The sequence below is a fragment of the Siphateles boraxobius genome, unplaced genomic scaffold, assembly GCF_051911475.1.
Source record: "Siphateles boraxobius isolate OS27281-9 unplaced genomic scaffold, OSU_SipBor_1 65, whole genome shotgun sequence".
NCBI lineage: Eukaryota > Metazoa > Chordata > Actinopteri > Cypriniformes > Leuciscidae > Siphateles > Siphateles boraxobius.
Genome location: NW_027509192.1, coordinates 9,683,051 through 9,693,318, shown reverse-complemented (window position 1 = coordinate 9,693,318; position 10,268 = coordinate 9,683,051). Strand labels below are relative to the sequence as shown.

At 37.1% G+C, this 10,268-nt stretch overlaps 2 protein-coding genes across 2 annotated transcripts; both read left to right on the top strand.

The window, feature by feature from the left end:
• Positions 1 to 389: 389 nt before the first annotated feature.
• On the top strand, positions 390 to 6,550 carry gtse1 (G-2 and S-phase expressed 1). Its single transcript, XM_077210806.1, has 12 exons — positions 390 to 540; positions 804 to 862; positions 1,116 to 1,173; positions 1,790 to 2,426; positions 2,510 to 2,674; positions 3,152 to 3,293; positions 3,615 to 3,995; positions 4,675 to 4,744; positions 4,824 to 5,024; positions 5,134 to 5,425; positions 5,515 to 5,631; positions 6,212 to 6,550. Exons 2-12 carry the CDS (start codon positions 841 to 843, stop codon positions 6,305 to 6,307), a joined length of 2,181 nt encoding a protein of 726 aa, XP_077066921.1. The 5' UTR covers positions 390 to 540; positions 804 to 840; the 3' UTR covers positions 6,308 to 6,550.
• A 75-nt stretch (positions 6,551 to 6,625) lies between these two features.
• actr6 (actin related protein 6) lies at positions 6,626 to 9,965 on the top strand. Its single transcript, XM_077210802.1, has 11 exons — positions 6,626 to 6,882; positions 6,983 to 7,100; positions 7,193 to 7,261; positions 7,349 to 7,472; positions 7,554 to 7,689; positions 7,760 to 7,816; positions 7,903 to 8,001; positions 8,930 to 9,008; positions 9,096 to 9,267; positions 9,360 to 9,498; positions 9,604 to 9,965. The coding sequence occupies exons 1-11, from the start codon at positions 6,815 to 6,817 to the stop codon at positions 9,731 to 9,733; spliced, it is 1,191 nt and encodes a 396-aa protein (XP_077066917.1). The 5' UTR covers positions 6,626 to 6,814; the 3' UTR covers positions 9,734 to 9,965.
• Positions 9,966 to 10,268: the final 303 nt, after the last annotated feature.

Sequence of the window (10,268 nt, the reverse complement as noted above, 5' to 3'; positions counted from 1 at the left end):
TGACTTATTCAAGTTATTCAAGTAAAAAAATAATAGCATGGTCATACACATTTTCAATTAAAGGTTTCACCCAAAAAAAATCAGTCATGCACGCTTATGCTGTTCTAAACCTGTATGAGTTTCTTTGTTCTGTTGAACACAAAACAATACATTTTTAGGTGTGTTTAAAGGAAGAAAGAAAACTCATACAGGTTTGGAACATGGTTTGGAACAACATGAGGGTGAGTAAGTGATTACGAAAAATAATTTTTAGCATAGCAATTTTTATTTTTTTATTTTTGGGTGGACTATCCCTTTAAGTAGTCATTAGATTTAGTTCTGCGTATTGCTGCATTGCTCAACGTCAACATGACGACTGCTTTGTTCCGGAAACTTGCTCCACCAATCCTGTAGCAGGATTCCTGTCACGTGATCTTTGAAATCAGACTGGTCAGTCACGAAATTTGAAATGTGGAAACTGATCGCAAGTGCCAGTTATTTTTTGTGAACAGACAACAACACAAAGATTAATAAATATAACCCCAGTACTGCAAACGAACAGTAAGTATTTTGGCTGCAGTAAATGTTTATCATCTGTTTTTAAGATTAAATTAGAATAGCATCGGTGATTAAACCGTATGAATCCATGAGCTTCCACGACTTCTATTTTGTTTATGTATTGGTTACTTAACGTTATAAGATAAAGTGCTCGTTTTATTGTGTTTTATTTTAAACTGCATTTGGGTTAAAATTTACTTTTTGGTTTTTCGAACGTGTTGTAATCAAAAAGTGGAAACACATTAACTGTAAACTGATGTTGGCAGGATTTTGGCCTCCATTTGTTTTCCTTCCTGGCTGAAGATGGCATCACTCACTCACAGTGGTAATGCCGTTTTATCTGATCACTATATGTCTCAACTAACCTTACAAAAAAGTACTGTTCTGGTACTATGGTACCTGCCAGAAAAAAAAATATTAAAATGGTTCATGCCAAAAACACCACAGTATTTGTACTTTTTTGTATGTGTAGAATGACAAGATAAAGAAAATAAACACTGATTTGGCATGTTTAAACATATTTTAACACAATTTTATCAGTGGTTAAAACTGTTTTTGTGTGTGTTTTTTACTTCTAGATTTTATTTCACTGGCTGAGGAGAAATTTGACTTTGATGTTTCATTGTCACCTGCGAGGTTTGTTTCCTATGTTTAATTTGTTTAAGGCAGCGTTGTTATTGTTGACTAAAACTAATTTAATTGTGGCATAAAATATAAATACTAGAAAACAAACTTAAATTAAAGTTAGAATAAAAATTGACAAAAAAAATAAAGCTAAATAGAAAACAAAACCAATAAAAAAAATTTACATTTACATTTATTAATTTAGCTGACGCTTTTATCCAAAGCGACTTACAATTGCTATAGTTCAGAGGTCGCACACCTCTGGAGCAACTAGGGGTTAAGTGTCTTGCTCGGGGACAACCTGGTGTCTCACAGTGGATTCGAACACGGGTCTCTCACACCAAAGGCATGGGTCTTATCCACTGTGCCATCATCACCCCTTTTGACATGACAAAAATGACATGACCACATAATAAAATTACTCAAACTTGACCTTACATTAAAAAAGAAAATTGAAAATATATAAAAAAGCTAAATCAACTAAATTAATAAATACTATTATAGTATTACTAAAAAACTATTTTAACTCCCATAGCCATTACAATGTTAATGTGTGCTATACATAAAATTATAATGTGGTTTTAACATTTTATGATAATATATGTCCTATGGAAATGTTCTCTCATAGCTCTAAAGGAGATTATGATGTTGAGGATGAGGTCTTCGTGGGTCCGGTTGGTCATAAAGAGAAATGCATTTCTCATGGAGTGGAGATTCACATGAAGGACAGTGTGAGCAGCGGTCCGTCTCTGGGAGAAGAGCCCAGCTGGAGCCCTCTCACAGGAGAGAAGTTTGATGAAATCTGCAAAGAAGCTCATCTGGTCGCCAGCCACCTCGAGCAAACCATCACTGACTCTGTAGCCGAGAGCAGCTTAGTGTCCTCGTGCCAAGCTGAGGAGAAAGAGGCGTTCGAGGAGGACACAACAGCCAAACTGAGCATGTTCATCAAGCCAGCTGGTGTTCTGAGTCCCATCAAAAGAGAGACCTTTCTTGTGCAGGACAGCCCGATGAAGCAGCTTCCACCCGCCATTCAGAAGCAAATGCTGAAGTCTAACGGGATGGCCAGGTTTGGCAAACCACGTCTCAGTACATCGAGTCCAGTCAGGACTGCTGTGATGCAGCCTAAGATGGCTTCTAGAGGCAAAGCCCTTGTGGCTAGTAGTGGGGTGTTACCCAGCAAACCCACATCCCAAAGGAACTCACGACTTTCCTCCAGCACAAAACTGCCAGCAGCCACTAAAACTAGACTTCCTCCTCCCAGCAAAGTATGAATACTTCCCTCCATTTATTTATACACCATTACAGTTTGACATATGAGATTTATTTTGAGTTTATCAATGTCTTTCAGGGTAATTTTGGGCTGAAGCGCAGTCCTTGCAGTAGAAACACAAGTATAGCTGGTTCTTCTGAAGACCTTCTCTCTGATACCACCACCAGTGTTGCTTCTGATGTCAGCGATTCCTCATTTAACACTAGTTTGCCAGGAAGAAGCAGCATTCCGACCCGTAACAAGGTAAAAGGACCTGTCGTTATTGTATGCTGTTTTATTCTTCAAGAATTATGTCATACATCACTGTTTAAATGTCGGGTCAGTAAGATTTTATTATTATTTTTGATAGAGGTCGGTTATGCTCAACAAGGCTGCATTTATTTGATCAAAAATACAAAGCTGATTTCTACAAAGCCTCTCTTTCCGAAAAGCTCAGTGCTTTGATTGGCCAGCTGACCCAGTACGTTGTGATTGGCCGAACACCTCAAGCGTGTCAGAAATGTAACGCCTCTCACCATAATCGTAAGCTTCAGCTTCTAAAGCATTTGTAAACGGTTAATAATGTCTACAGTTTTACCATATCAGTTTGAGCTTGAGTCACCATGGTACGGCGTAGAAAAACGCCATTTGTAACTGCAGATCGCATACATGCACAAACAGATAAACTACGCATAATTACAGACGTGTTTATGTATTTAAACATTTTTCAATGTCCTTCAGACGGAAATGCGAGCTCCATCTGCTCTTAAAGCTCCTTCACTTCAGAGCTCTAGAGTTGTGGACAGGAGGAGAAACACCTCTTCCTCGTCGTCTTCTGTGTCCAGCATCAACTCTAGTCTAACTATCTCTCCAGGAAGCAAAGGTGACCTTTGCCATCATCTAATGCTTACTTATAGATTTTAATAATTCAATTAGCAAATTTTTAAATGAGTGCCAATTTTTCATGCTTTACATTATAATGCTGTGATGCCTAAATCCATGCGAGGCATTCAAAATTATTTATTTGTTCATTTTCTTATGATTGAATTGTTAACACGCCTATGACGATAAGTAGTTTTGAAAAGAAAATGTGGTTGAATTTGATTTAATTTTGACTTTAAAGTGCTAGTGATGCACCTTAATGCAACTTATGTATCTACTGCCATCTGCTGGTTATTTACATATCAACTCCTTCTCTCACCAGCCAAACCCAATTCATCCTTGAACTCCAGCACTAACAGCATCGGTGCTCGTTCACACAGCAGTATGAGCAGGTTGCCCAGTTCTAGCCGCAAATCCTCTGTTGTTACGAGAAACCCAGAGCCCCCCGTCAGCAGACGGACCTCCATGTCTACACAGGGGAGGAGAGCATCTGAACTTCTCCCCAGGCCTGTCAAAGCTACGCCCATTAAGAAAACGGACCCATTTCCGCCTCCACAGTTTCATACCCCAGCAAAGACCACTACTTCCAGCATCCCTGGATCTAATGCTAAGATTGGAAGTGCTCTAAGGGGAAACCCTAAACTCAAGGTCCCAGTGGTGCCAACACCCACTAACTACCTGAAGGGAGTTCACAAATCCGAGGGTGAGGAAAAACGTAATCGTGTTGATGTATAGGAACTGTTAGGCTGAATCTCACTCAACCTGTGTCAAGAGCACTTCACACTAAAATCAAAAGAAAAAATTATATTTAGCATATGAAAAATGAAGCCTTTTTTGGACCATCAAGATTCATTGCTTTGAGAAAGAAATTCTTAACCATTTAAGACATTTTATCCACATATTCTCTTTACCGTAATAAAAAAATATGATTAAGGGGGAAATCATTTAAAAGAAAAATTAAGTATTTTGAGAAAAATGTAAGTATCAAATGCTGAACAAATACCCAATATATGTTTACAGTGACTTTTTTTTAAATTTATTTATAATAAAATATTATTTTTTTTACACGCATATCAATATTTTTGTTTATCATTTCTAAATTTAATTTAATACGTATTACCTTACTAAATTTTTGTATTTAAAGTATTTAGATTAAAACAAAATTAGACAATTACAATAAAACGTGTTTTTTATTTTATGAAAATAATCTCACAATGCAAAAAAATCTTAATGGTCCTACAGAGAGTTATTTTTATGACGAATATAATTTCCTTATTCTTTTCATTTTGATTTTGAGGTGAAATGTGCCCTGAATATGTTTTTGTGGGATTTAACCAGGACATTATTGCATTCAGTCATGCTAACTTCTATTGATTTTATAGTTTCCTCCTCACCCGACGTCCCTCGTATCATGAAGCCAAAGAAATTATTATCTGCATGCAGTGTGGATAGGTAATATAGTTATATTTTCTCTGAACATCATTCCATTTCTTTTCAAGGATTCTCTTAACTCTGATCTATGTCTTGGTAGTATTCCTGATAATCTAGTGGGCCTCCTGACGCCCTCGGCTATGGGTAGTAAACTGCGAAGACCCTCGGCTCTTCCCACCCCAGTCAACCGTCGTGTCTCTGGCATCCCTGCTCTCACACCCAAGAGTGTGTCACGCCAGAGTAAACCTTCCCAGCTCACAGAGCACTCATCGACCTCCAGCCAAGTGGCCTCTCATCCAAGGTGCTACTTTATGGGCTTCTGAGAAACTTCAGTTGATCTCAGTTAATCTATAGCTTGTCTCAATCTCTGTATAAGTAGAAATCTTAAGTCAAACTGTCTATCTATGCAGCCCAGAACACATGAAGGAAACTGAGAAACAGGAAGATAAGCTAACCTCAGTGTCAAATGAGGAGACCTGCCATCCAGCTGACCTCCAGCCCTGCTCCCTGGTCTTTAATTTGGAGGATGAGCCTGAAGGATCTCCTGCCTTTGAGCCGGCAGCTGTAGAGAATCCCTCTGAGCCTCTGTCATGTGATCCAGAGCCTCCTCAGGTCGACATGAAACCCCCAACACTTCCAAACACAGTGGACACCCAAAAACACAACCTGCTCAAGAACGAAGAGAAAAAGGATGTTAAAGAGGTAAAATAAACTCAATTTGAATGGATTTGTTTTGATAAAATGTGTTCGAAACTAAGCCTCCAACAGACCTGAAAATGTTGCAATTGTAGGTTTTGCTTGTGGACGCACCTGCACCAGCACTTCAGTTGTCAGAGAAGTTGCTAATTGATCTCTCCAACACCCCAGACCTGATCAAAACCTCCTCTGAAAAGCCCTGGGGAGGACAGGTGAGAGGACATTTGATATACACTGTATCGTTCAAAAGTTTGGGGTCAGTAAGATTTTTTTTAAAGAAGTCTATTATGCTCATCCAGGCTGCATTTATTTAATCAAATATTCAGTAAAAAGCTGAATTTTCAGCATCATTTCTCCAGTCTTCAGTGTCACATGATCCTTCAGAAGTCAGTCTAATATGCTGATTTGCTGCTCAATAAACATTTCTTATTATCAGTGTTGATACACAATAAAAGTGTAAAAATAAAACGTAATCCCCTGGTTTCACAGACCAAGCTGAAGATTTAACTGAAAGCAAATTGCACTGATGTATCTTAAAATATGTCAGTACTACTGTTTTGTCTCAAGATGCACACCTGTAATGTTTTTTTAAGGTACGTTTATAAAAGCTGCTCAATTGTCCTAATTGAACAAAGGCCTAATCCTGGCTTAATCTAAACCCTGTCTGTTAAACCAGGCCTCAGACGCCAAGCTTTTGAACCGTAGTGTAAATTCTTATATTGCTTGCATTATTCAAGTATGTATACTGTTTATTTAAATTGTAGATTAATTTGTAATTAATTCATTCCCCAGTTAATTGACCTGAGTTCGCCACTTATAAAGTGGAGTCCAGAGGAAAAGAATGAAAATACTGAGAATGCGGCTCCACTGATCGACTTGTCTTTTTAAAGGACCTGCAAATTGTACTGTGAACTGTGCCAAGAAAAAATATTAACTGGAGCATTTCTAACAACTGATGAAATTATTCTAAAGAGGGAGCTTAGATGCTGCTGTGCTTTATTAGTCTTTGATTGTGACCTTTTTATTTGTTGTCTGTCTTGCATAATTGTATGTAATTATGGTGATCTGCAGAATTTTAGAGATGAAAGTCTGATTTTCCCCAAAAGGTACAAATAAATGTTAAATTTACAATGTTGTCAGTTTTATTTATGATGCGCTCGCACCCAAACAAACTCCCATACAGTAGGTGGCAGTGAGCATTGAGTGTTTGTACACCTCTAGCATCTGAAATATAGAATAAGATGCCCATAGAGGAAGCGGCATGACCATTTAGTAGATTCAATGTTTATTTAGATAACTCAATTAAATGCAGTTTGATTCATAATTTGTAACTTAATGCATTTGCCTCTCATCTTGTGCTTTAAACCAGTACGTTTGAATGACTGAGATGTAAAAATGTCAACGCTCGTACTGGATAATGGTGCGTACTTTGCCAAAATCGGTTACAGTCATGAGAAAGTCAGGTAACTTACGGTGTTTTTATTATGCATTTCCTTGTTATGTAAAACGTATCATAGTATTTGGTAGTTATGTTGAGCTAAATACCGAATCTTTTTTTATTAGTGTTATCCCAAATAGCCAATTCCGTTCGAAGACATCCAGGTTGAAAACTTTCACTGCCAATCAGCTGGATGAAATCAAAGACCCGTCCGGACTCTTCTATATCCTCCCGTTTCAAAAGGTATTGTCTCAATATGAATTATAATATAAACTTCACTGCGTTCTATATAAAGCACGTTGTGTCTTTCTTCATCTCGTCTGCATCTATATTAGGGTTATCTTGTGAACTGGGATGTGCAGCGCAAAGTCTGGGATCACCTGTTTGGAAAGGAGATGTTTAAGGTACTTGAATGATTACAGACATATTACATTTTCTGTTTCATAAATGTACACTATGAGATATTGAGCATGTACACAACATATTTGCAGGTGGACTTTGCTGATACCAACATTGTGATAACTGAACCGTACTTCAACTTCACCTCAATTCAAGAATCCATGAATGAGATTTTATTTGAAGAATATCAGTTCCAGTCAGCCCTCAGAATTAATGGCAAGTTTAGTTTACTAGGATGCAGCCTACTTAGGAATCCATAAATCTGATGATGTAAATAAAATATATATTTTTTTAAAGCTGGATCATTGAGTGCTCATCGATACTTCCATGAGCAAAACTCTGAGTTGTGTTGCATTGTGGTGGACAGTGGATTCTCCTTCACACACATCATCCCTTATTGCAGGGGAAGGAAAATGAAAGAGGGCATCTGCAGGTGAGCTGCTCATTAGCCATATAAGTCATATAAACGCTGAACATTTCATAAGTCTCTGTGCCATTCTTAGAATAAATGTAGGAGGAAAGCTGCTCACCAACCATTTGAAGGAGACCATTTCATACAGGTACACTTGCCACCATTTGAGTAAAGAATTTCGGTGTTTCTTACTGCAGATTTCTCCTTGAGCTTGTGTCAATCTTTGTCTTAAAGGCAGCTGCATGTGATGGATGAGACCCATGTGATCAATCAGGTCAAGGAGGATGTGTGTTATGTGTCTCAAGATTTCTACAAGGACATGGAGATTGCACAGTAAGTTTGCATCAACTTGATTGTAACAAATTTGCAATTTATTACATTAGCAAGTTTATTCAGTTTTGATCACATTACATTTTATAATACATTTAAATAGGAGACAGTTGAAATTGTAATATTTCCCAATATTACTGTTTTTACTGTATTTTTGATCAAACAAATATAGCCTTGGTGATCATAATATACCTTTTTTCAAAAACATTAAAGGGATAGTTCATCCAAAAATGAAAATTCGGTCATTAATTACTCACCCTCATGTCGTTCCAAACCTGTAAGACTTTCATTCATTTTCAGAACAAAAATTAAGATATTTTTGATGAAATCTGAAAGCTTTCTGTCCCTCCATTGATAGCCATTGCTATGTATGATGAACAGATTGAATTTAGGCTTTTATTCACATATAAACATTCATCAACTCACACATCAGTTGTGGTAAATGGAAGCTCAAGCATGTTCGCTTGATGTGTGAGAACCAATGAGGTTCATTCTCGTGTTACACGGCACGTTTTAGCTTCAGAATGAGGTTTGTTCTCACGTGTCAAGCAGGTTCGAGCAATGTTTAAATGGGAATAAAAGCCTAAACTCAATCTGTTCATCACATGAAGTGATCGAGTCTCTTCAGAAAATTTGGACTAAACCGTTCAATTCAAATGGATTATTTTTAATCTCTTTATGAAAATTAAGCTTTAAAGTGGTAGTTTTCATTGAAAATTTAAATTTGTGTTCTACATTTGAAATTCTTAATTTGTGTTCCGAAGATGAACAAAGGCCTTACAGGTTTGGGACAACATGAGGGTGAGTAATTAATGACGAAATTTTTCATTTTTGGATGAACTGTCCCTTTAAAGAAATCTTGCCATCCCCAAACTTGTTGGACAGTAGTGTATATATATATATAGTATAAATAATTCTGGTGATTTGACAGATTGAAAGGAGAAGATAATATGGTCATGAAAGACTACGTGCTGCCAGATTTCAGCTCTATCAAAAAGGGATTTTGTAAGGTAAACCATTTGGCATACTATGAAAAAATAAAACAAAGTACACTTTGCCTTTTACTAATACAGCATTGTTTTCCCTTTGTGCTGCAGCCTCGAGAGGAGATGAATTTTACTGGAAAATATAAGACAGGGGAGCAGATTTTGCGGCTCACCAATGAGAGGTTTGCAGTCCCAGAGATGCTCTTTCACCCCTCAGACATCGGCATTCAGGAGATGGGCATACCTGAGGCTTTGGTCAACTCCATTAACAACATGCCGGAAGGTAGATTTCATCTGGCATTAGATGTATTTGTGGTTTAAAATGTTATCTCATTTAAAGAGATACTCTAATATATGCCTATTTTTTATGTCCAGAGATGCAATCCCACTTCTATAAGAACATTGTTCTTACTGGCGGCAACGCGTTGTTCACTGGATTCAGAGATCGGGTTTACAAAGAAGTCCGTGCACTCGCTCCCGTAGAATATGAAGTTTCTGTCGTTCTGCCACAGAAGTATGTTTTGAATTCTGAAAAAATCTCAATTCAGTCTCAATTCGGAAAAAATGATTGACATTTTGTCTGGTTATTCTTTACTGAATATTTCACTTTTGTTTGCAGTCCTATTTGCTACCCATGGGAAGGAGGGAAGTTGTTGGCTGAAAATCCTGATTTTGAAGAGATGGTGGTCACACGAGACGATTATGAGGAAAATGGACATTATATATGTGAAGAGAAGTTTGATATTTGACCTGCATATGAATGATCTGTCTTTTGGTAGAGAAATATTGAACACTGTACATATGCTTTTGTATGAAAACTAAGCTGTACATTGGCAACTGTACATTAACACTCTATATTACTCAAGTCAACAGGCATTTTGACTTTGAATGAGATACATTTGTATTGTTTCCTTTTTTTTTCTCAAGACATTTCTTTTTGTATTAATGTGAACTGTAAAATAAAACTACTTTTTTATTCAGTGTCTTGGTAAGAATGTATTTAACCTAATACTTATTTTATAAATAGCTTACGTTTCAGTTAAAGAAGTATGATTTCACTCGTCTAATAATTTAAATTATGAAGTGCATCTGTAGTCATGCATTAGCACGTCACGTGAGCTGCGCGCAGTCATCCTCGCGCTCAAAATACAATCCGCGCGAAAAATTACTTCAGAGACGCAGATAAAACCGTCGCCAAACATTAATAGAATTAAATAATTTTTTCTAAATAGTTATTGAGCAATATCATACATTGGTGAAAGAAATTACATTTTAGAAAGTTTT

Excerpts from the sequence above, each read along its gene's own strand:
- gtse1 (XM_077210806.1), top strand. The coding sequence starts at position 841 with ATGGCATCACTCACTCACAGTG. Across the intron at positions 5,426-5,514 it reads AGAAAAAGGATGTTAAAGAG|GTTTTGCTTGTGGACGCACC; the intron begins GTAAAATAAACT and ends TTGCAATTGTAG. Across the intron at positions 5,632-6,211 it reads AAAAGCCCTGGGGAGGACAG|TTAATTGACCTGAGTTCGCC; the intron begins GTGAGAGGACAT and ends TTCATTCCCCAG.
- actr6 (XM_077210802.1), top strand. The coding sequence starts at position 6,815 with ATGTCAACGCTCGTACTGGATAATGGTGCGTACTTTGCCAAAATCGGT. Across the intron at positions 7,262-7,348 it reads TTGGAAAGGAGATGTTTAAG|GTGGACTTTGCTGATACCAA; the intron begins GTACTTGAATGA and ends ACATATTTGCAG. Across the intron at positions 7,817-7,902 it reads AAGGAGACCATTTCATACAG|GCAGCTGCATGTGATGGATG; the intron begins GTACACTTGCCA and ends TTTGTCTTAAAG.